The following is a 24885-nucleotide window of genomic DNA, read 5'->3' as shown; positions in this document are numbered from 1 at the left end:
ATTTAATATCCAGGATCAGTTTATTTTGTATTAAATGGAGGTCTGACTTATAATCAGGATCACGACTGTGACTTAAAATGCATGAAAAGCATAGGATGGATGTGGATAATGTCCCTAGCCCAAGCCTGGTCAATAAGGCATAGTGTTTAAAACCGTTTGAATTGGCACCCTGGAGTGGAGTGTCATTTGGTGCTTGCATTACTCCTAATGGTGTAGCCATTAAACGCAACTGCCCTTGAATTAGGCTCACCTCTCAAACGCTCGCTCTGTTATTTCTCGACATTAGGTGCATTACTGCAGCGAGCCTATTAGTCTTTTAAGCCACAGTTTGAAAGCTTTTGAATGCAGTCAATGAAAGGTATGTAATTGATATTTTTTTTATGAGGGCTCTTTTGTCAAGAGTCGAGTGAAGGAGATCGTCTGGAAGTCTGCCCGTGTTCCGAGTGGAAATGAGTGGGAGTTTTTGCACCTTGAGCCCGGAGACGGGCGGCAGGTGTTCGTGGGTGAGTCTGGACTCAGATCAGGTGAATCTCCCCAGGAGAATCACGAATAACAGGGATTGAGCGAGACAAGAGAGCGTGAATCACCTGTGTGGGAGCTGCTCTGATTATAGTACGTCCAATAGTGTCCGAAAATGGAGATTGGAAACAATATCGCGCTCCCACACATGATTAAAGCAATAGCTCACCCAGAATGTAATATTCTGTGAGTTATGTCTCAGTCTCATGTTATTCCAGACCTTTTTCTTCTGTGACGCACAAAAGGTGATGTTTAGTAGTTGAATGTTCACTCTGCCCTTGTTCAGAAAAGCACCATAGAAGTAGTTCATATGACTTGTGTATATGCATTTGGCATGCATGATGCCCTTGGACTTACAGTTCATTTATTTAAATGTATACATTTATTTGATTGATTATATATATTTTTGGCTTATCTAGCTCTAAACAAATAAATAGCAACAAACAAAACAAAAAAAAATATTGAAAAAAACAACCCTGCACCAAACCACTTTCATATTTGGAGTGAATTTGATTTGATTTGAAACTTAAAATATATAGAATTTAAACATAAGGAATTTGAATTAAAATTATCTAAAATTCTAAAGAAATTCTGATTAGTCGTTTTTTTTAACTAGAAAAGCAAAGTTTGAAATGTATATAGCTGTATTTTTAATTAGAAAACCTAGATAGATAGATAGATAGATAGATAGATAGATAGATAGATAGATAGATGGATGGATGGATGGATGGATGGATGGATAGATGATAGATTGATAGATAGATAGATAGATAGATAGATAGATAGATAGATAGATAGATAGATAGATAGATAGATAGATAGATAGATAGATAGATAGATAGATAGATGGATGGATGGATGGATGGATGGAGGATAGATGATAGATTGATAGATAGATAGATAGATAGATAGATAGATAGATAGATAGATAGATAGATAGATAGATAGATAGATAGATAGATAGATGGATGGATGGATGGATGGATGGATAGATGATAGATGGATAGATTGATAGATAGATTGATAGATAGATAGATAGATAGATAGATAGATAGATAGATAGATAGATAGATAGATAGATGGATAGATGGATGGATGGATGGATGGATGGATGGATAGATAGATGATAGATGGATAGATGGATAGATGGATGGATAGATAGATGATAGATGGATAGATAGATGGATAGATGGATGGATGGATGGATTGATAGATAGATGGGGGAAGAACAGTTCATTTCCCAGAATGCACCTGTGTTCAATTTCTTTAAACTATAGTACTGTAAATTCCTTTTCCTGTAATTCCAAATAAAATTCCAATTCAGCTTCCTGTGGGATACGGCCATTTTAACACACTCCTAAATTGAAAGAGAGCCAATTCTTCCGTTCTGCTTTTTTAAGCAACATTTCCCTGAGCTGGGAGTGATGTATGGGAAAGGAATATAATGTGCGGGTATCCTTCCATTATTATGCTGGCATCTCAGCTATGAACCTCAACCCAATGGGCTCTTATTAGAAGAACATCTTGTTCAAACTCTGAAGAGACAGCCTGAAAAGGTCTAGCAATTATTAGTGGAAAAACTTTTGCAAACCTTCCTCCATTTTTATCTGGGCACACACACTGATCTGTGGTCCCGTCTGAAGTTGTCAGGTGTTCATTTCTCCTTCATGAGCACAGGAGGTGAGAACTGCATAGGTCAGTTAAAAACTCCCCTGTTACGTCCAGATGGAGAGAGCTTCTTTTCCATAGTCTTACTGGATCAGCTACTTTTAAAATTTGCATGGTGCACATTTAACCAATTATAGTGCTGATGCAATCAATATGCAGCCAATTAAACAAATGCTTCATTTAGACGGCAACATGTTGAAACTGGAATCAAGTCTGTTGCTGCAACTCGGAATCTCCTGCATCCTTGATAGAAAAGTGCAGGAATATTCCACATCTCACTTTAAATTGAACGCAGTATTGCTATGCATATTTAGTAGTACGCAAAATTAGCATTAGTGCGTCCTAAATCACATTGTTTGGTGTACTATTTTTCAAAAAGTGTATCCCATCATGCTGTTTGGACTAATAGCGACCATAATTTCATTTGTGACTGTTCTTTAGTATTTTGTAGTAAAATAGTGAAGCTTGTGTAGTGGGATAATATTACCCACAATCCATTGTGCTATGGTTATTTTGTATCAAAATTGTCACATATCTGTCAGGTTTTAGATATGTGAACCTAAAACTGAATAATGAATTTAAAAATAAAGATGCTAACACAACACATTCATGCAAACACAAATAGTATGCAGCAAAATGTTTTTTTTTTTTTTTTTTTTTGATGACTGTACTATTTGCCCCAATACTTCCATACTGTGTCACATACTGAAAAGTACATACTTCCTCATCCATCATTAGTGAAGCACACACTTTGAATGTGCAGTAGAAGATGCAGCCTGTGAGTGAGTCAGTGTAGTGGAAAGTGAATCTGTTCATGAATGTAGATTTCTGTGAAACATCTGCCACACTGACTTTCTGGAAAAAGTTTCCTGACATTGAGCAGGTTTGAAGTGAATTATCACCATTAACACAGAGGAGTGGGTTGTTTCTGTAGAGATGGAGCTTTTCAATGATGATGACGCATGTAATGAATCTATAACATGCTGAGCGGCCCACGTGTTCTGAGAACTGTGTCAAGAGACAATTTATCCTGCGTTACAAACAATACATAAAGCACTTTACATAAGATTTGTAGGATTCCAGTTTGTAAAGACATTTTTCCTGTTGCATCTTGAAATGATTTAAATAAATTGATTTAGGGAGCATTTCCAGAAAATAACACCATAATGCATGTAAACTTAAGTTTATTGTCCTTTCGGAAATTATTTTTGAAATAAAATGTACACTTATGTTCCTCCTTTTACCACCAGTGCAATAGTAGATGGGTAGTTGACAAATACTTTTTTGTATGAAAAGCATTTCCTGCAGTGTGACGTGCTAAACTCCGTCTAAAACATTTTCTAATTCATTTATAATGATTATGCATGCAGCATGAGCTTACAGTATATTAATTGAGAAACTTCATGGAATATTTGTACTTTTTAAAAATGCATTTCTCACACCTTAGACCCATTTCGAAATGAACTAGAAAGCAAAAAGTTGTTTGAAAATGTGAAACTTCATCGTTTTTTGAGTCACTTTGACCCAGAAGCACTTTTTGAGATTAAAGAAAAAGCAAAGTCTCAGCCATCCTTTGAGTAATTATGTGTGTGCAACCGTTTGAAATAGAAACATAATAATAATCATTCCATTTTTACTTCAGATCATAACACGCTGGCCCAAAGTGACTCAAAATGATGGGCCAGGTCAAAAATCATGAAAAAAATTTAAATTGTGAACACTCACAGGACCTAAAATATACATGTTACCTTACATTCATACTTTTTTTTCTTTTTTTTTACATACAATCTTGATGCTGATTTAAAACAAATTGTCATCATAGATTTGAGACTTCAGGTCATTCTTCTACTGTTACCCATGATCCTTCACCTTTGACCTCTGTATCTTTTCTGTCTTTCAGAGGTTGGCTGGAGAGGCTGAAAAAATCCAACGAGAGCACTCATGGCAAGATGCAATCAAAGTAAGGTCAAGGTTCAACTGTATTTAGAGTTGAGGTTACAAACTTACTCAACTTTTGAATGAGAATATAAGAGGAATATCATTTCCTTTCTTTCAGTAACAGTAGAAAAGACATAATTGTTATATTATTCGTTTCTAGTAATTACCTTTCACAAATGGATAGTTTGTGACAGATGGATGGATGGATGGATGGATGGATGGATGGATGGATGGATGGATGGATGGATGGATGGATGGATGGATGGATGGATGGATGGATGGATGGATGGATGGATGGATAGATAGATAGATAGATAGATAGATAGATAGATAGATAGATAGATAGATAGATAGATAGATAGATAGATAGATAGATAGATAGATAGATAGATAGATAGATAGATAGATGGACATATACTGTATGAATATGTATATTTAAGAATTGCTTATTTTTCAGGTTCTTGTAAATGACGAATGAAATACTGTAAGTAGGGAAATGCTGTTAAAATTTAAGGCTGAGACTGTTTATTTGAAAAGAAAGCAGCTAGTCTCAAATTTGTATTCATGAAAGCAGGTAATATCAATTTAGCCAAAAATATTTAATAGATAAACATATAAAGGGGTGAACAACTTTGTGAATGATGAGTATTAACTTTCAGCCGAGCCCGGTTTGTGAACAGGACCGTTCATTGCTACAAAAACAGACACCAGACCAATGCGTTACATACGGAGGACACACACAGACATAAACACACATACATGACACACACACACGCTGCTGTGTGATGTTGGCTGTCTCCAGGGAAACCGTGCTTGCTGTCATGCTACACTTCCCACAAATGGATTTTTAACCCCGTTGCTCCCGCGGGATATTTGAGAAAAGGCTCTAAAACTAATAATTATGAGACCTCCTCTCTGAGAGAGCCCATCTCTATTCATGCCTGCTTAGCCACTGAAGTCACCAGTGAAGGGGTGAGCGATAGAGGACACAGAGCGCTGTCTGTCAGCCTAATGCTCCGGCATCAGCTCATATGACATGATAGACTTCTGAAAGACTGTGTATAGATCATACGCACACACAAGCACATACATAGACATAGATGCACATTACAAAACTGTTTCACAAAGGCTATTTCTAACCTTTTTCTGGAGGATTTTGCATAGCCTTGGTTGTCTTCGGATTACTTTGTAGTTGGGTTTTATTTTTAAAGTGCATGAAATGAAAATTCACTCTATTATCTAAATGCATGTTATAGATATTATTGGGAACAATTCATCGTACTGTGTTTATGTCGCTACATTTCATTGTGACTTTAAATCAAAATGCCATAACTAGTATGGTATGTTATGCATGTTTCTGCATAACATCTGTAGCAGCCGTCACACAAACTAATGTCACAGGGCTGTTCACACCAAGGACAGGAACTGTAAAAAGTATAACTGTTAAGTTTTAATAATTGTTCTAATTCTATGAGAGTCCACAACACAACTATAACGATAATAAGGAGAGATATCGATGGTATGATATCGAATCCACCCAACTTTAAAGAGCAAAACTGCAGCTCATTTATAATAAACAGAATGAAATCTTCAGTTACTGTGGTTATAGTTATTTTTATAACTATGGATTGAATAATGCAGGTATAGTTATTTTTATAGTTATCATTCTTGATGTAAATGGGCTTTAATTCATACTGTTATTAAACATGTGTGGACATGTTCTGGTTATTTCCATGCCAAGTCTTCGGGCTTTCATAGCTCTGGGGACTCAGTTAAGATTCATTAAAGTAACTTTGTCCTGTTTCTCCTAAAATGTATTTGGAGAAAGGAAAATCGACTCCAATGAGTCAACAGTTGTCATACAGTCAGAATATAGAGCTAAAGAATGAATGTGGAGAGCAGCTCAGATCATTCGAGAGTGTGAATTTAGATGAAGGTGAAGACGTCCCTGTTGTGACGTATATCCGAGATTTTCGAACAAGAAAAGATCTAGGGCGGGACTTGATTTTGTCCATTGGGATGTGATTGGATGGTCAGATGGTTGTGGTTTGTTATTGGTGGATCTAATGTGAGTGACAGGTTGTCCCGCCCTCGTGCCAGTAAACATGTCATCAGTCAATTTTGATTTCATGGTGAAATATTTGAGCTCATATTGAGATTTAGACTTTAGTATCTTGAGTACTGAGGTTTGTAATCGACAATAGTGCGAAGATGTGCGATTAGTACATCTGCATGCTGTAGCAAAGCATGTTTCTGACCTTAAGCAAAAGTTTATATTTAATCTGATTGCTCATTGCTTGGAGACTAGATTGAGATATTACTGAGATCTCATTTATGCATGGGAAAATGAATCTAGCACAAACACATGTAGTTTTGCAGTTGTTTTTGAATGTTAAACGTTAATACTGAGACACATTTTTTTTTTAAATTCTATATGTCATTCCTTTATTTTTTTTATAATTATTTGTGCCGCTTTTGACGCCTTATAGCTTCTCTCTCTCTCGCTCTCTCTCTCTCTCTCTCTCTCTCTCTCTCTCTCTCTCTCTCTCTCTCTCTCTCTCTCTCTCTCTCTCTCTCTCTCTCTCTCTCTCTCTGTGTGTTTTCATCACTCTCTCCTCTTTCTCCCGCCCCACTCACCTTCCTCTTTCACTATCTCTCTCTTTCCTCTCACACCTCCCTCTTATCTGTCCTCGTTTCTAATCAGGCGTGAAAACAGTTTGAAAATATCATATTGTTGCAAATACTGCAATTGAATCCTAATGGCGTGCGGACATTAATAATGTATTGCGGGGCTGATTTCATTTGCCTTTATAATTAGGCCAGGTAATGAAGCACTGTAGGGGCCAAACCAATTCACCGTCTTCACGGGAGAGACGAGAGCGAGAGGAGGGGCGTCGAGGATGCTGGGATACGGTGAGGGGTCTCTCCATTTGTCGATTTTAGATTCGTAACAGTTTCACTCTCTCTTTTGGAGCGACGCTGTAATTAGATTAGCCTCACATGCTCTTTAGCACATTAGGAGCGCAAAAACGTGCGAGTCTCAGAGCGACGGATGGAGTAAATACGAGAGACGGCGAGAAAAAGAGGCACGCAGATCATATACAAAAGGGTAACAGGCTTATGAATGGTGTTGGAGAAGCTAGTTTGAAGTAGTTAAGCTAAACGCACATATTAATGTACACTACTAACGAAGATTTGTTACTAGCTATTGCTATAGTCAAAAGCAGGTGATAGCAGTGGGAGAGATGCTCTCATGGACGGTTCAGATAAATTATTCACTGATTTGTTGTTTTTATTCAAGCTTCTTTAAAAAAATATTTAGTTAATTACTATGTTTTTCACTCTGTGTAGTCACTAATTTGTTCTTAATTGTATTACTAGTATTAGTGTAAATGTATTCAATTTAAAGCAGTGTTACAGTATTTTAGTATTATTTAAATTATAAGCATTTATTCATATTTAAAATATATATATTTTTTTAAAATTAATATTAATTTGTTTTAGTCATTTTGCTATGTGCTTTGTTTTTTCAAGTTTATATTTAGCTTTAATTGGTTTATTTCAGTTTAAATAGTTTTAGTACTTCTTTCATTTCAGTTAATTTGGCAATTAACTGAAATAAAATAAGTATTAATATTACTAAAACTGAAATAAACATTTATTTTTAATTAATAAATGCAAACATTTTTTATTATAATTTTTATTAATAATAATAATCAATATTATTTGTTTATTTATATTTTTGAGTTTAACACGTGTATGTTTTTCACCTAAAATGTATATTTAATTTGATTTCAGCTTTATTTCAATTAACGAAAACAATTGTTAACTCTTTCCCCGCCATTGACGACTTTTTCCGGCTTTCCGTGTTTTCACTGTTATACGGTAGGGGGCGCTATTACACATCTTCTGAACGTGTACAGAATCTCCTGATCAAAAGACTTGCGAAGAAGAAGCAGAAACAAGCGATCTCACATGATCTGGATGTAGTCTTTGACAAAAACGAGATTTTCTTAGCCTTTTGCTCAAAATGTTGCTTTTTTTTTAATTAAACTTACCCACATTCAAGTGAATAAAGACTGCATAAAGCTATAATAAACTTTTTTTTTTTTTTTTTTTTTTTTTTTTTTTTTTGCAGAGGGTCTGTTCTTTCTTTTTATATATTACGTGTTCAGAAATGCATACAACAAAATATTCTGGGTCCATGAAAGTTTTGTGAACATGATAAAAAATGCTGTCTGGCTGGCAACATTTTTTTTTTTTAAACGCTGACAGGGAAAGAGTTAATGGTATTAGTTAAAGGGGTCATATAATGCCATTTTTGTACAAGCTAGTATGATTCTTTAGGGTCTAAATTAAAAGTTTGTAATATACTTTAATTAAAAAATCTCATTAGTATTGTAAGAAAACACTTATTTTACTTGGTCAAAAACAGCTCTGTTTTCAGCATGCCGTTTCAGTGCATATGACTTTAACAGGGTAGCCGCGGGGCCTTAAAAGTCTTAAAAAGGTCTTAAATTTCATGTTCCTAAATTAAGGCCTTAAAAAGTCTTAAATTCCGTTGACAAGTCTTAATTTTTTTAACGAAGGTCTTAAATTTCATTATACTAGCCTATATTCAAAGTCAACCAGACTGCAACGCAAGGTGAAATGGGGGAAAAAAACAGTCCCTCCAGGATTTTGCGATGTTGCGATCGCAACTATTAACCAGCTATTAACGCAACTTCACCAAATCCCCGTGAATTCAATGCGCCTTGAAATTTTGACCAATCACCGCAACTTTTCTGCAACTTTGACCAATCATCGCGGTCTCCTGCAACGCGTCATCAAACTCACTTCTTTGTTTTGTTCAGAAGACGCAGCAGACATGTGTGCTGCCAACGTCTCACATTTACCTACAAAAATAACAGCGAGAGAGAGAGAGACGCGATCGAAATGTGTGTGTGTGTGTGAGTGAGAGAGAGAGAGAGAGAGAGAGAGAGAGAGAGAGACGGATCGACCTGTGTGTGTGTGTGTGTGTGTGAGAGGCGCGGGCGCGATCGAACAGTGGAAACATAAAAACATACTCCGTCATTTTGTTCATCAAACAGCAAAGTGTTTACTTATTTGTTTACACTCGCAATAAAACACAACGTTGTGCTTTTGTCGCACTCTAAACTCTTGTCAAACTGTAACCTACAAAGGAAGCAAGATGACTGAACTTATTGTAAAATCGAACGCTTTCAGAAGGAGCCACAAAGACAAACTGGCTGAGCTTAAGAATATTGACGAAGAGATTGTTGCCAAAGGTGTTGAGCTAAGAAACTTGTAGCTACTACTGTGATTTGATGTTGTTGTGATGTACTGAAAACTCTCCAAGGGGGTAATCCATCGACCGGAAGTTGAAGCCGGCCGGGTGCCGCCATGTTGTAGCAGAACTTCACTTGCGTTAGCATTTCCATTGACTCCCATTCATTTTGGCGTCACTTTGACAGCGAATAACTTTACATCTGAGGCGTTTAAAGACTCCATTTGTCCATTATTTATTTCTAAAGAAACACGACAATGTATAAAGGGCTCCATTACCTTCTATGTTACATTATGGCCCCGTAGAAACAGATTTTGTAAAAATAGGCTAACGATTGCGTCATAACCACTCGACTCTCTGTCGCGCTGTACAGAAATGACCGTACAGACAGCAGGAGAAGCTCGCAGGCAATCGGGGGGACGTCCCGTCAAGGGAGAAGCCCATAGATAATGAGTCCATAAAAGCAATGGAATACTTACTCCTGCTCACTCACGCCAAAGAACTCTTTGCGTTCTTTGCAAAAGTTCCCCGTCTCTGCAAGATTAACGTTGGCAATTTTCACGCACAGCTACTAGAAGATTTACGTCTGTCAGACAGGTTGCTCACATCATCAAGCTTAGTTTGAGTCGGTTTGAGTCTGCGCGTCAGGAACGGAAGTGCTCAAAAATCGCTAAAAATGGGCTTCAACTGTCTCAACTGAGTTCTGTCATGTGGATGGAAGGAGAACCCAGGCGCAGATGACACTTAAATGATTTATTTAGGACAAAAACAGAAAACAAAACCCACGAGGGGGTAAAACAGGACTGGAGCAGAGTATAACAAGACTAAGACACGATGACAAACAAAGACTCTGACTAGACAGGAAACGAACTCACAATACTGATTAAACAGGTCTTCAGACAATATACTAACAGGGATTAACACGCAAAGTTAGACAATGTACTATGTTCTATTGTACAGTGTACTACAATGTTCCAGGACAGGAAACACAAGGGGATTAAATAGGGAGACACTAATGACAAAGACAGGTGAAGCTGACTAGACAAGGACAGGTGAAACTGACTAGACAATAATGACGAGACGAGGATAACAAGGGGGTGGGGTAACGTAACGAGACAACACAAGCGCATGGCCAAACAATTGGCCATGCGCTTGTACACAAAACATGATTCTGTCATGATCCTGCCACAAGACAAGAGGAATCAAAGACATGATGGCAGAATCATGACAGAACCCCCACCTTAAGGAGCGGCTACCAGATCGCTCCTCAAGGGGACATCAAACACGGGACATGACAGACTGAGACATCGACACAAACCAACAAAACATGACAAATAACAGTCACGGCAAACACGAAAACACAAAAACAGGATTCGGATGAAACAATAAAAATAACAAACAAGGTAGAGGTGGCGGGGGAAAAACAGAGTTCATGGGGGGAGGTCCAGGGTGGATGGGTGTGCAGGGGGTCTTAGGTCCACGGGGAGAGGGCTTGGGACGAGGATTCCGGGCGGACTTGGGTGGAGGCACACGAGGAGACGCCTTGGGGGAAGCAGACTGGGACAGGGTGGCACGAGGAGATGCGCTGGGGAAACTTGACTGGGGCAGGGCAGGAGGCGGCACAGGACAAATGACAGGGAGAGAGGTAGACGACTGAGGAACGGAGAAGGACAACAACGGGACTGGTTGCGGAGCCACCACAAAGGGATCAATGATCACTGAAGCTGAACCAGAATCAGCGCTCTTATCCACAGACTCGGAAGATGCGCTCATATCAGACTCGGAAGCGCTGTCTGCAGCGGGCTCGGCGACTGCGCTGACTGCAGCGGGCTCGGCGACTGCGCTGACTGCAGCGGGCTCGGCGACTGCGCTGACTGCAGCGGGCTCGGCGACTGCGCTGACTGCAGCGGGCTCGGCGACTGCGCTGACTGCAGCGGGCTCGGCGACTGCGCTGACTGCAGCGGGCTCGGCGACTGCGCTGACTGCAGCGGGCTCGGCGACTGCGCTGACTGCAGCGGGCTCGGCGACTGCGCTGACTGCAGCGGGCTCGGCGACTGCGCTGACTGCCTTCTTCCTCCTCTTTCTCCTTGGCCGTGGAGCAGAGGCTATGGCCAAACCGGTGGCCGGTTGGGGAAGCGCAGCAGGGACCGTGACCGGCGAAGGAAGGACAGACTCAGGCAGCGTAGACTCCGGTAAGGACGATTCCGACGGAGACTCCCACGAGGTCCGTCTCCCTCTTTTCCCGCGAAGGTCTACCGGAGCGAATGACGCCTCGGGAGTCGAAGTGGAGTGTTCCTGGTTCCCCTGCGTGACAACGGCTAAAACACGCCCCTCCGGGAGCACTGGCAGACAGGCAGATGGTGGAGACCCCGAAGAAGAAGCCAGCGGATCCTCTCGGGAGAAATGATCCCAGAGTTGGGCGTAGTTCCTCAGGATCCACTCACCCTGGGAAGGGAAAGGAAGCTCGCCCCTCTTACTGTTGGTGGGAGCCGACAACCAGCACTGTTCTCGGATCTCCGACTGTCGCTTGAGCTGTGAGGACATACTGTCTGCTGGGTTCCTTGTTGGTCGGTACATTCTGTCATGTGGATGGAAGGAGAACCCAGGCGCAGACAGCAGATGACACTTAAATGATTTATTTAGGACAAAAACAGAAAACAAAACCCACGAGGGGGTAAAACAGGACTGGAGCAGAGTATAACAAGACTAAGACACGATGAAAAACAAAGACTCTTACTAGACAGGAAACGAACTCACAATACTGATTAAACAGGTCTTCAGACAATATACTAACAGGGATTAACACGCAAAGTTAGACAATGTACCGACCCAGGACAGGAAACACAAGGGGATTAAATAGGGAGACACTAATGACAAAGACAGGTGAAGCTGACTAGACAAGGACAGGTGAAACTGACTAGACAATAATGACGAGACGAGGATAACAAGGGGGCGGGGTAACGTAACGAGACAACACAAGCGCAACCAATTGGCCATGCGCTTGTACACAAAACATGATTCTGTCATGATCCTGCCACAAGACAAGAGGAATCAAAGACATGATGGCAGAATCATGACAAGTTCCAATGAGATGGCTCTGTCCACTTCTTATACTGTCTATGAAACTCTCTCTCCTATCTACCTCTCTCTCGCTCTCCTATCTATCTATTGCTCTCTCTCTTTCTAATATCTGTCTATTGCTCTCTCTCTCTCCTGTCTCCTATCTAATCTGTCTATCTGTTAGTTTATCTGTTTATTGTTATGAATGTTTGAAATTTACCAAAAACATTTTGTTGAATGAGTTTTTTTTTATAATAAATGTATTTTTAATTAAAACATTTGTTAGTAAAAGTCATTATTGGGATTTGATCAGGTGTTTTATGGCTGCATAATGGGTGCGATGTAGGTCTTAATTTTCATTAAAGTGGTCTTAAAAAGGTCTTAAAAAAGTCTTAAATTTGGGGTGATCAAACCTGGGGAAACCCTGTTTAAATGATAATGAGCTTTGCTCACCCCGCCTCTCTGTTCTGTGCGTACACCGTTTGTAACACAATAACCATAACGCGTTGTTCAGTATAAACGTGGGATTATGAATTATATTGAGAACATCATACATATAAAACATGCCGTAATGTACCCTGAGTGTAAACCTTAGACGCATTCATTGTGAAGCGTGCAGCTAGCGATTTGCAAAGATTAATATAAATATTAATATAAAGTTTAATAAAACGTTACACTCACTTCAGTTCTTCTGGAGCAGCTGCAGGAACACGAATAGCTGGTACCGATCCTTTTTTCATGAGCAGCTTCTTAGCAAATCCAGCTTTATACTGACCCTTGTTTATAAAGCAGTCTGGTGTGTGAAATGATTCGCGCAAACATGAGAGCATTGACGTTGCTCGTGGGGAATATTCCCTTCGAAAACAAACTCAGCCACTGCGTCTTCAGCGGTTCGGATTTAGGAACATTAAAATGACTGCTGTGTTCGTTATTACACCCAAGAACAGAACACCACAATCGCTTAGACGCCATTCTGCTCATAGACAGTGCTCCAGCATATCAACAATGACCGCGCCGGTCCGCGCGGACTATGATTGACAGCTCTCACGAGCGAGGGCGGGTCTGTGTTGAAACGCTGCTGTCAATCAACAATCGTGGGAGGGGCGTCCGACCGTGTGACGTCACAGGCTCGAACGGCTCGATTTGAGGCAGGGGAAAACATATAAGGAGATTAAAACAAAAACACTGGATGGATTTTTATAATTTTATGATGGCTGTGTACAGGCACTGCCAACACACATTTCAGTACAATCAACTTGTAAAAGTGCATGTACCATTATATGACCCCTTTAACAATAACAACCCTAATTTAAACATACATTATAGGATTCACACTAGTGACATCTGCAGTTAAAATATAAAAATGCAAGTTAAAATTGTAATTTATCACTGAGATTAAGTATTTGGCTGATCATGTGATCTCAAAATCATTTAATTTTGCCCCATTAAATATTTTCAGTGTGATAGTAGTTTGTAGTGTTTAAGAGGATTGACTGTAGTTTAATTACTTTAAATGATGGGTAGTTTATGATAAGAAATACGATATGATATGCATAGATTAGCTCTCTTGCTAATAAACACAGCTCGCCCTCTTTCGTCAGTCAGTAACTCTTTTTATGTAGAGGTCACAGAAGGTCAGGCCGCTTGCGTTGGTGAAATGTCCCGGCGTACACACACCCGCAGACGCATCACCACACGTCTGTTTGCTTAAGTGCATTCCCATAAACGCCGGCCATGTGTGTTTCTGCATGCACGGCCAACCGTGGGAACGAGAACACCTGGCCATGCGAGTGTTTGCGAAGCTCTTGCTCAGTACCTGCCTCAGTCCATCTGTGCTTTGTGCTAACAGAGGTGACATCATCGGCCCAGATTCCCAGAATCCCGCGGCTGCTGTTGCCGTAGCGACCGGCGAGGCAGCTCGTACTTCATTGCTCGAGTCACCATTACTTTGCCCCGCGCGCTTTCCCTGATGGCCAGACATCGCAGCTGCCATACACACTTAATTACCATGACAGGCATGATAGATAACCACACACCTCATCTGTTCAGAGAGCCCTGCACACGTCTGTCCTCACACAGCAGTGACGTGAAAAACAACGAGTCAGACGTCAGTTATTGACCGGGTCAGTCCTGTTATGCTGTACACATGCATTCATATCCTGGATTAAATGTTAAAGATAGAAATCGTATTAGTTGAAATGAAAATGTGTTAAGAAATATTCTTTATTTTTTCCTTTAATCAAAATGTTTCAAATTAAACATGTTTTTCCTGAGGATTTCCTTTTTTTAATTTGTGGTCAATGTTAATAGATTTTTACCAGTGTAATCAAAAGCATTTTAAATTATGTTGTAATATCCCTTTAAATAAAAAAGCATCATCCAGGATGATATACATTCATTTTTATTCATTTATAATACATACATTTTATATATTATATTATTAAATGAAATGTCATAGCTTGATCCAAGCATATTTCTGAAAGTCCAAACATTTGTAATTTATTTATTTCTTAAGTTCACAAGGTGCTGCGTAACCGGCGTGACCTGACTGTCCTTGTCGATATAATGTCCTGATGTGAATCATCAAGATTCTTGTGTTAGGATCTCATGCTTCCAGATCATATAGTGTTTGAGATGTTATTTGTTTGTCCAGACACCTGTCTCCATCCGCAGTAGTGAATAAGCTGTCTGAATGCAGCAGTTGTCGTGTTTGACCACAGTATCGAGCTCTCCTTGTAATAACAACAGCGCTAGTCGTGGCATGCGGGCCTTTTAAATCCATCTGAATGCAATAGCGTGTGAAATAGTCGTTAAATTCTTTTATTGCGTCTTATTTCTCAAGGTCGTTTAGGCCAGCCTCTCTGTCACAATCGGTTTGAGAGCCATTTCTTGGCTGATTAATGCGATTGTCTGGTTTAAACTGGTGCAGGCAGCACAACGACTACGAGAAGACTACATCTCCCTCGACTCGCTACACTGGTGCCGTTTTCACGGAGTATTGTAATGCCATATTTAATACGGTTGACGAGGCACTGTTGAGAAGAATAAACAAGGATTGTGTCAGATCTAGATCTGGGCGTGATGAAAACATGTAGTTGTCTTGTATATCTTTAAAGCATCATGAGTCTCAACAATATAAATCCAATTGATTCATTTACCAGGTTGCTCTGGTTTTATCAGTGATATAATGATTTTTGCTAAGGCATCTGCATTACTATGTCTCATACAGAAAATGTGTATATGTACAGTGTATATGCACATGCACATTTATACAATTAATATTAGATTTTTGCTTTAATATTTTTATGTATATTTTCAATTGGTGGTGGTGGGGGGAGCATACACTCTAAACAATGCTGGGTTGTTTTAACCCAAATTTGGGTCAAATATGGACAAACCCAAATGTTGGGTTAAAAATGTAATTTAACCCAACTTCAACTTTCACTTTCAACTGTACATTTTTAAATTACATTTTTAGCCCAACATTTGGGTTTGTCCATATTTGACCCAAATTTGAGTTGAAACAACCCAGCATTTTTTAGAGTGTATAGATAGATAGATATACTTCCCCCCTCCCCACCCCTAAAGAAATTTTAAATATATAAAATTATAACTATTCAGCATTACAGTATAATTAAAAGCTATCAATTTTAACATTTTGGCTTTAAAAAATATAACAACTTTTAATTCAAGTGAACTTAAAACAATCTTCACATAAACCCATTATAATAATGTGACATTTACCTGGTCTTCAATATATCAGGGCTCAATTTTTTCTATTGGCCCAGTCAGACCAGTTCAGATTCTTACTTGCCATCGAAACGCACAAAAAGTTATTGTTTTTGTTGTTTTTGACCCATGTAACATTGTAGTGCTTTAGTAGGTCGAACAGGACATAAACAGAAATTGAATAAAGTTATCAAACACTTCACAGTCTTCACTGCATTAATTATAAATTAAATAACAATTAATCCTTATTAAAGCTATTCAGTATCTATTAAAGTTATTCAGTGAAGTGGAGCGAGGGATTTTCTCTTTTTCTTTTGTTCTTTGAATATCCTTAATGACAAACAGCAGCAGGTTTATTAGGCTGCTGTCACTTTAAGAGCTGGTTCACTCAACTCAACTCTTTTCATTCTTTTAAGACTTCATCTAACTAATTTAACTGTGCTTGGGAGAATACTCGACAAAGTGGGCATTTAAGCATAGTTTTGTGTGTATTTGTCCGTTCAAGCGCTGTCTGAAGTGGCTTTCTGTGCGCACGAGTCATGTGTGTGTCACACAGATTCACACACACACACACACACACACACACTAGAAGTCTGGTTCATTATCATTGTGGGGACTCTCCATTGACGTAATGGTTTTTATACTGTCCGAACTGTATATTCTGTCCCCTTACACTAACCTGACCCCTAAACCTACCCATCACACACAACTTTCTGCATGTTTACATTAAAAAAAAAACTCATTCTTTATGATTTATAAGCTTGTGTACCCGTGGGGACCTCAATTTAGGACACGAGTCCCCATGAGTCTGTGTGCAATCAGGTTAAGTCCCCACCGGGATAGAAAAACATTCAGATAATGAGTCGTCAAACTAATCCAAACTTGTAACTACTAAATGATTCATTTTAAAATAGATGATTTAAAGACTCAAGATTTGAATCATTTGATTAAGAATTTGACCAGTACCACTTGATGCATACTAAATGCACATAAACATAAAAGCCAGGTCCGCTGCAATCTCACGCTGTAGCTGCTTTTACTAATAAAGCTCCCCAACATGCTGTTAAGATAATAGCTGCATTTGTTTTTGCTGCGCTTAGCGCTAAAGTAATAACTATTTTCAATGTCGCACAAGCCATTAATGTGGCTACAATCATACCATCACTACAATTACAGCTCTATTCATTATCACTGAATGCATTACGATGGTTTCACCCATATCTGTTTCCGCTAACGTTAGCTGTGCTTATCAGCGCATGTTCCTGTACTTGTAGCTGTCGGTCTGAAGGTAAAGAGCTGCGAGGATGCCCAGGCCTGTTAGATTAGATGTGTTTGAAGGGGTGTTGTAAGGCAAGGATAGCGCTGCGTAAGACAGCAGTGAGAGGGGAAAGATGTGCACTTTCCATCCAGTGTGTCAGCAGTATGTTTGAAATGCATTAGTGCTAATAGCTGTGCCATTAGGGGAGAGAGGAGAGGCACTCTACAGATGGGTTACTATGGTGAGAGAGACACAGCCATCTTCCAGGCCATTTGCCATAATCATCATTCTGTAATCAATCAAGCCTTTCATCATAAAACAAGAACGTTGCATTATTTTCAAGCAGTTCTTTTGACATTGCATTCAGAAAATTTTCCCCTGCATGTGTTTAAAAATATTCTGACTTTAGGTTAATGTTTCGGGATATGAAGTCACCTCAGATGCGGTCTGTTAAATCAGAGATTTGGTTACAATATGTACTGTACTATGACATTTTTAAGAACTTTTAGTTTAAGTGTGTTTGCTATATGGTTTCTAACTTCCTGAATTTTGTGCTTTAAAAATTATTCAAATTGTTGAAGCTCAGTAAGCAGTGAAAGACAAACTTATTTCGCTATATGCGTGTAGTGTCTGAGAGACTCTGAGAGACGCGCACACATGAAGCCACTGCTCATAAAGCACGTGAGAACTGAACTGAGAGCTTTTTGCCACCTATAATTGAGCTTGAACAGTTAAATACACATATTAATGCCTGTCTTTTCAAGTAGCCTCATAAACAGTCATTTATGTCTTAAATGAATGTAAACAGTTGAGAAAGAAAATGCAAAAGGTGGATTCGGCTTAAAGTGACAGCAGCCTAACAAACCTGCCGCCGTCTGTCATTAATGTTAATCAAACAACAAAAGAGAGAAAATCTCTCACTTCTCATGACTGAATCACTTTTGTAACTTTAATACAAATAAATGTATGTTTAATTTATACGGTGAAGACATTATACAGTATATGCTGATATTTGAAATTGTACAATATATGTACTTTATACAATAAAGGACAAGAATTGTGGTATTTCAATGGTATCAACAATTTAGATGTCATAAAAACCTTATTTAAAACAAAAATAACTATATTGTGATATATATATATATATATATATATATTATATGAAGAGTTTGGTTCCAAAACGCGATAAACGTGTTTATTTAAAAAAAAATAATGAGTTACTGCAAAAATCAGTATTGTATCTGGTTGGTATTGAAAAGTCAATGTTTAATCTTAAGTAAAGGAGGAGGAGATTAAGAAGATGAGGCACTCGGGGGAGGAACATTTTTTTTTCAATCTTCTTTACAGTTCTTAATAAAAATATTATACTAATAAACTTATGCTGTTGTGTATTTTCAACAGTTTCAACATGAAAAAAAAAACTTTTATATTGATTCAATGGATTAATTGCATTTAAAAAAAAAAAAAAAAAGGATTTATTGCATTTTGGGGAAAAAAAATAATCCGCTTTTATAATAAATCTTTGAAAATCAAAACCTGGATTTTTTTTTTTTTTTTTTTTTTGTTATCATGACCTACAAATGCTATGAGAAAGTTTGAAACAGAAAATAATGGTTTTCATCTTTCCACTTTCTTGGTAAAGAAAACACATTTTTACTCAAATTAATTTAAATGGATTTATTGCGTTTTGGAACCAAACTCTTCATATATATATCATCGCAAAATAAAATAACTCATATTGTCATAATTCATATTTTGGTCCTATCGCCCACCCCTAATATTAAATCTTTTTCATGTTTGTGGAAGAAAACTAATAGTATGTACTGCACAGTATGCAGTATGCTAGTATTCCATTCCAATCAGAGTCATACACACAACACAATGTGTTAGACAGCCATAGATAATCAGTAACATTAGACGCCCGCGGGGAGCAGTTCTCACTCTCTTTGGTTTCGTGCCCTTCTGTCACTTTCTTTTCCCGACTCTCTTTCCTCGGGAGGTCAGTAACGCAGGTTGTAAGTTCCATTATCTCTCCTGTGGATATGCTTCATGCCTCCAGAAGCTCAACCTGCGGCTATAAAACCTGGCAAAGAGTTCACGGGCTCCTATACATCCCTCAACGTCTTCATTTTACACTTAGCAGCAGATGTTTCTTAGATACAAGGTCTGTGAAAAGGTGCTCTAAACTTTTAAGGAATAGTTCAGCCAAAAATGTAAATTCTGTCATTATTTATTCAGGCTCACGTTGTCAGTTTATGGATTGTGCTGGTCACTGTTATCCACGCATTAAGTGCACATGTCCTCCTTTAGACACTAAGCTTCCAAAAGGACACAAATGAAATGGAAAAGTATGTAGTCTATAAAACTTGAGCAAGTTTCAAATTTCATGTCGTATGAGAGATTTGTGTGAAAAACAGAACAGTTATTATTTACCGATAACCTTTTCCAGTGAGCTGCAACCAAATCATTGAGTAACTGAGTTGAGTTAGAGAACCGAATCAGTCTGGTTCATGAACATATCATTCAGAACAGTTTGGATTAACTGATTCATTGGAAAGATTTGACTCAAAAGAATGATTTGTTCATGGCTAACCGGACATGGCTAGGTCTCTCGTTTTGATCTGTTTTTCACACAAAGCTATTATGTATTCAGAAGACTATATATAATGGATTATTTTATTTTATGTAGCTTTCATGTCCTTTTTGAAGCTTGAAAGCCCTTTAATTGTAAAATCCCCTGAAGAAAGAAAGTTGGAACAACATGTCATTAATGACTGAATTGAATTTTTTAGGTGACTATCCCTTTAAGAGATTGATCAGATAATGTTAAAACTGTTTGTCTTTGAAAAGTTGACAAACTTATTGGTTACTTAAACAGCAGCTTCTCTGAATGCTTATGAAGGCGATTCTAAAAACACCATTTAGCATCATGTTTAACCAGAGTATCAAACAGACAGCAAATAAAGAAATAGCAGAATAAAATAAGAATGAAATATGACAGCACGAGCAAATTCCCAGCTCAAGGACATGGAACAAGTCCAGAATGAAGGTTGGTCTTATACATTTTCTACTTTTAGCTTGATTAAAGGTCTTAAAGATGGCCCTCTATGTGTGGTAATGTATTCAATGGCTAATGGGCCCCAGCCACTTAGAGGGGACGGGAGCGAGAGCAGCTCTTTCGTTCCACTTTGAAGAGCCAATTACCTCAAACACTGTTTTTATTGTGGCAGAGCTGAGCGGCTGCTGCAGGGCAAAGCTGGCACTGACTGTAGTACCGATCCATGCCATTAGTGGTCAGCGAGATGGACGTACAGTACGGGGACCGGAGCACTTTGGGAAAATATGCCAAGAAATGACAAAACCGTTTGGAATAAAATACTACCGTAATCAACAACAAAATTAAAAGTAGCATGTGAAGCATTATGCAAAATGTATAAACATTAGCATGTTGTCCCATGCCCTTATTCAGCAAGTGCCGTCTTCAGGTGACTTTATGTATTTAAATGTATTTAAATGTATGTACTGTATTTGAAAAGCATTATGTATTTATTTATTTTGTTTATGTTTATTATATTCTAAATATTGTTATTATATATTATATTTTTATTTATTTTTAATTAGATAATTTATTTTAAAATGTTTGGAAATAAAATGAAGATGTAAAGTATGTTATATATATTTAGTTACGTATTTATTTTTATTTAGTTCATGTATAGTATATACTAAATATTATTATTATTATTATATTATATATTTAGTTTATATTATATATATTGTAATTTTATTTATTTATTTATTTAAAAATATTGGCAGATATATATACTGTATATATATATATATATATATATATATATTGGCTATATACTGTATACATACTGTATAAATATATTATTTAAATTTAATTTAATTTAAATTTAAATGTTGGCAGATAATATGAAGAGATATTTTAAATATATTCAAATCATTGTATTACAGTATTTTGCACACTGTTGATGGGCATCTAGAAAATCTGGGTGCAGTGTACAGTACATACTGCATACTGCTAAAATAGTATAAGTAGAATACAATTGTGAGCTGTTTGCAAAAAGCCTGAGAGATATTAGAGGCTTTTTTCATGATGCAGTGTTTCTTAATCTCATCCCATACTTTGAGTCCAGCACACGCTGCCTCCTGTGGTTGCCTTGGTGACCCTTCAGCTTTTGTAATTTTAGCATCCTGATTGGAGTCGTCTCTGTAATTTACTGGAGTGTCTCTCCTCTAGGTAGAAACACTCAGACTGCTTTAGCTCTCAGCCTCCTCTGCACTCCTGCAAACCTCGTCTTCACTGAATATGCTGACACTTCTCTCCGGGAGCCATCACACTTCTGCATGCTGAAGAAACGGCGAGTTCATATGAAAGTCAAAGAGAAATGGAAAGGTCAAAGAGAAAGAAAGAGAGAAGCTGAGTTTTTACATGCACGGCATGCTTTCAGTCCTAACTCGCTTTTCTTCACTTGTGCTATCTGCATTCTTGCAACTACAGGCAATTTGAACCCCAAACGAATCTTTTTGAAGACCCACAATGAACTTTGTATTCTTTAGTTCTTCAGAAACTTTTCTTCAGTGGCCCACGATGTATTTGTCCTTTTAAATCACACTTAAGCTTGCATTAGAAAACAAAATATCAAATCTGTTCAAATGCTTCAGGGTCTTTTCTCTTCAATAACTTCACATTTCTTCATTTTTGCTTGATGTCTTTAAATAAAGTTTTGGTTATTTTTAGTGGATGTATGAAAATCTCCTAATGTGAGGTTTAGTGAGTCATGTTTAGTGATTCCTCTTCTAGGACATACAGTGTGTCTGTCTTCATTTTCAACACTAGAACAATTTGGTGACGCTTCCTTTTACAGTGCTGTTACCCATGTACTTATTATAGTAATTATAATTACTGGGTAATAATAACTAGGTACTAACCCTGAACCTACCCCTAAACCTACCCCTAACCCATGTACTTACCTTATATTAGCCAGTACTTTCTAGGTAAGTACACTGTAAGTACACGCAAGTACTGTACTTTAAAAGGAAGCGTTACCAACAATGTTATCATTTCATACCTAACTTCTTTATTGTGAAATATTTAGCTTGAAAAACATGTTTGTGCCTTCCTGCTTTTCTTCTATACAGTATGTTGTCTAATGCAATGACATCCATACATTTTTAAGTGTGACTTGACACCGTTTCCTAACCAGACGCGATGCAAGCGATAAGCAATTTGTCTGTCTACACCAGATGCAATGTGACAAAATCAATCAAAAATCACAGCCAATCAGAAGAGCGTGTGGGCGGCATCTCCCTGCAAGCGCACTCCACTCGCAGCGAAATGCATAAGTATGTTGTCAAATTCATACATTTTACACCATTTTAACATGATCAAAATACATAGTGAGTGGCTGCAACAATCTTTGTCAAAGAATACACTTGTTTATTCACATTGAGTTCAGTTATTTTCAAGATCTGAGGGGAATTATCCCTTTGTTTGTTTTACTTTTATTGTCCCCCTAGAAACTAGTTTTGCAGCAGAAGGTAGACATGTACATAATACACAAACAATATATAATCACCATCGCACAAATCATAGTTCATATCAAAGTAACCTATTTATGAAGAGTTGATTAAACCAACAGCCACAGAAAAAAAGAAAGAAAGGGAAAAAAAAATAGTTTTTTTTCTTCCACCCGGCACTATTAAACGACACCCAGAAGGCAACCATTGAAATTCTTTATATAATGGGTGATCTAAATTTCTTAAAACTGAACGTGCCTTATAAAACCTGTCTATGATGAATGTCAACAGACTGGATCTGACTTACTCCTATGACTTTTCCTGCCACCTTTACAAGGCTATTCATCTTATTCCTATTTGTCGATATAAGATTGGCAAACCAAGCTGCGATACAAACAGAAAGCATTTGTCTCTTTCAGTATGGCTATAAAGGTCATGCAAAATGATTTTCAAACTCACATTAAATTCAAAATCACATAATGAGTAACTGAGATTATTATCATCGTACTTTGTATGTTCTTGTCCCGGCCTAGTTTTGCGTAGCCAGACTTTCAGACTGACGGCAGAAGGCCTGGACTCTATCGCAGCTTTCATTGGCCAAGGACTGACATGTAAAGCAACCAATCACAGTTTTGTTCTGTGTCATGTTTGGGGGCGTGAAAATATAAAGACAACGTCCCTACAATAACTATCCATTCAAGAACATTGTGCAAGTTTACTGCAACAGTGGCACCACGAAACCTCACATACTTTTGAAAATCCAGCGTTTAGGAGATCCCAATAAGCGCTCAACAGCTTTCCTTTTCCATGAGGGGGTTTGACATCACGATGGCTTTGGTTCCAGGACGTGACACACACCTCTCCAGGAAATCCTGTAGAATTCAACCAATCAGACGACAACTTGGAAACTCCTGAAGTGTTTCCCATTTTGTGTGCCATATGCATCAGTTAACTCAAAACCCTTATAAAGCATTTCTTCATGAGATGAGTGTTCTCTGAAACGAATGTGCTGCAAATAACCATTAAAGAAGTGTGTAGTCTGAAATTCTATTAGCCAAATGTATGTAATTGCCGTATATTTCTTGTCTTGACGTTCTTCTTGCCGCCTGAGGTCTCGCCTTATTACTTGATTTGTATCCCTTGAGACCAGCTTCAGTAAAGACCACTTACACTTCATGCACTTTTTGTAAGAACGCATCTGCCGTGAACATAATTGTAAATGATTGTGCTGTCTAAATAAACAGGATGAAAGTTCCCTGGCCGCAAGGAATCTTGCGATCCCCCGCATGCCAACCGAATGAGGAGACGGGGCTCAGGGGTTGAGGTTCTCCTCGTCTCTAAAGCCTCTCCATCGATCCCTCCATACAGCTGCGATTCAGATCGATAAATCCCCAAATCCACCTCGCCACGCTCCAAAAGACAACAGCCCATCTCATCACACTCTAAACCCCCATGAAGGTCTTTCTCTTTGTCCCTGTGTGTGTGTGACTGGAGGCGAAGTGAAAAAAGAAAAGTAGCTCTTTTGAAAGCGGATAGCAAACATTTTCTCTCATTGACACGTTCACAGTTTGTTGATGAGTTTTTTACCAGTTCCATTGAATTAAATGCTGCTGTTTGCCGAGTATTTTTTAGCCATAAATTTGATTCTCACAGGTTCAGATAAAGTGAAGCACCACATGCCGTAATCTTCTGCTTCTTTTAGCATAAAGTCATTTGGAAAACAATCAGTAGTTTATTTCACAGCTAGTTAGTCCGTCGATGCAGTGTTGATTCAAGTACTGCTACAATTTAATGCATGTTTGAAAGTTCAGCATAAAAGCAGGAAGTCTTGAGGCGTTTTCTTGCTTACTTTTGCAAGAGAACATTGTTTATCAGGTGGAAAAAG

At 38.2% G+C, this 24885-nt stretch overlaps 1 protein-coding gene across 1 annotated transcript in view; it reads left to right on the top strand.

The window, feature by feature from the left end:
* Nucleotides 1-24885, top strand: part of cacna2d2a (calcium channel, voltage-dependent, alpha 2/delta subunit 2a) — a 231675-nt gene that overhangs the window by 97146 nt on the left and 109644 nt on the right. The window contains exon 4 of the mRNA XM_056270376.1: nucleotides 4088-4147. Within this exon, the coding sequence (XP_056126351.1) occupies nucleotides 4088-4147 (60 nt within the window). The remainder of the gene's footprint in view (nucleotides 1-4087; nucleotides 4148-24885) is intronic.

This window comes from Rhinichthys klamathensis, unplaced genomic scaffold (assembly GCF_029890125.1).
Source record: "Rhinichthys klamathensis goyatoka isolate OS25496 unplaced genomic scaffold, OSU_Roscu_1.1 h1tg000303l_1, whole genome shotgun sequence".
Lineage (NCBI taxonomy): Eukaryota > Metazoa > Chordata > Actinopteri > Cypriniformes > Leuciscidae > Rhinichthys > Rhinichthys klamathensis.
The sequence above is the reverse complement of the archived record's forward strand: the minus strand, read 5'-3'. Positions and strand labels throughout refer to the sequence as shown.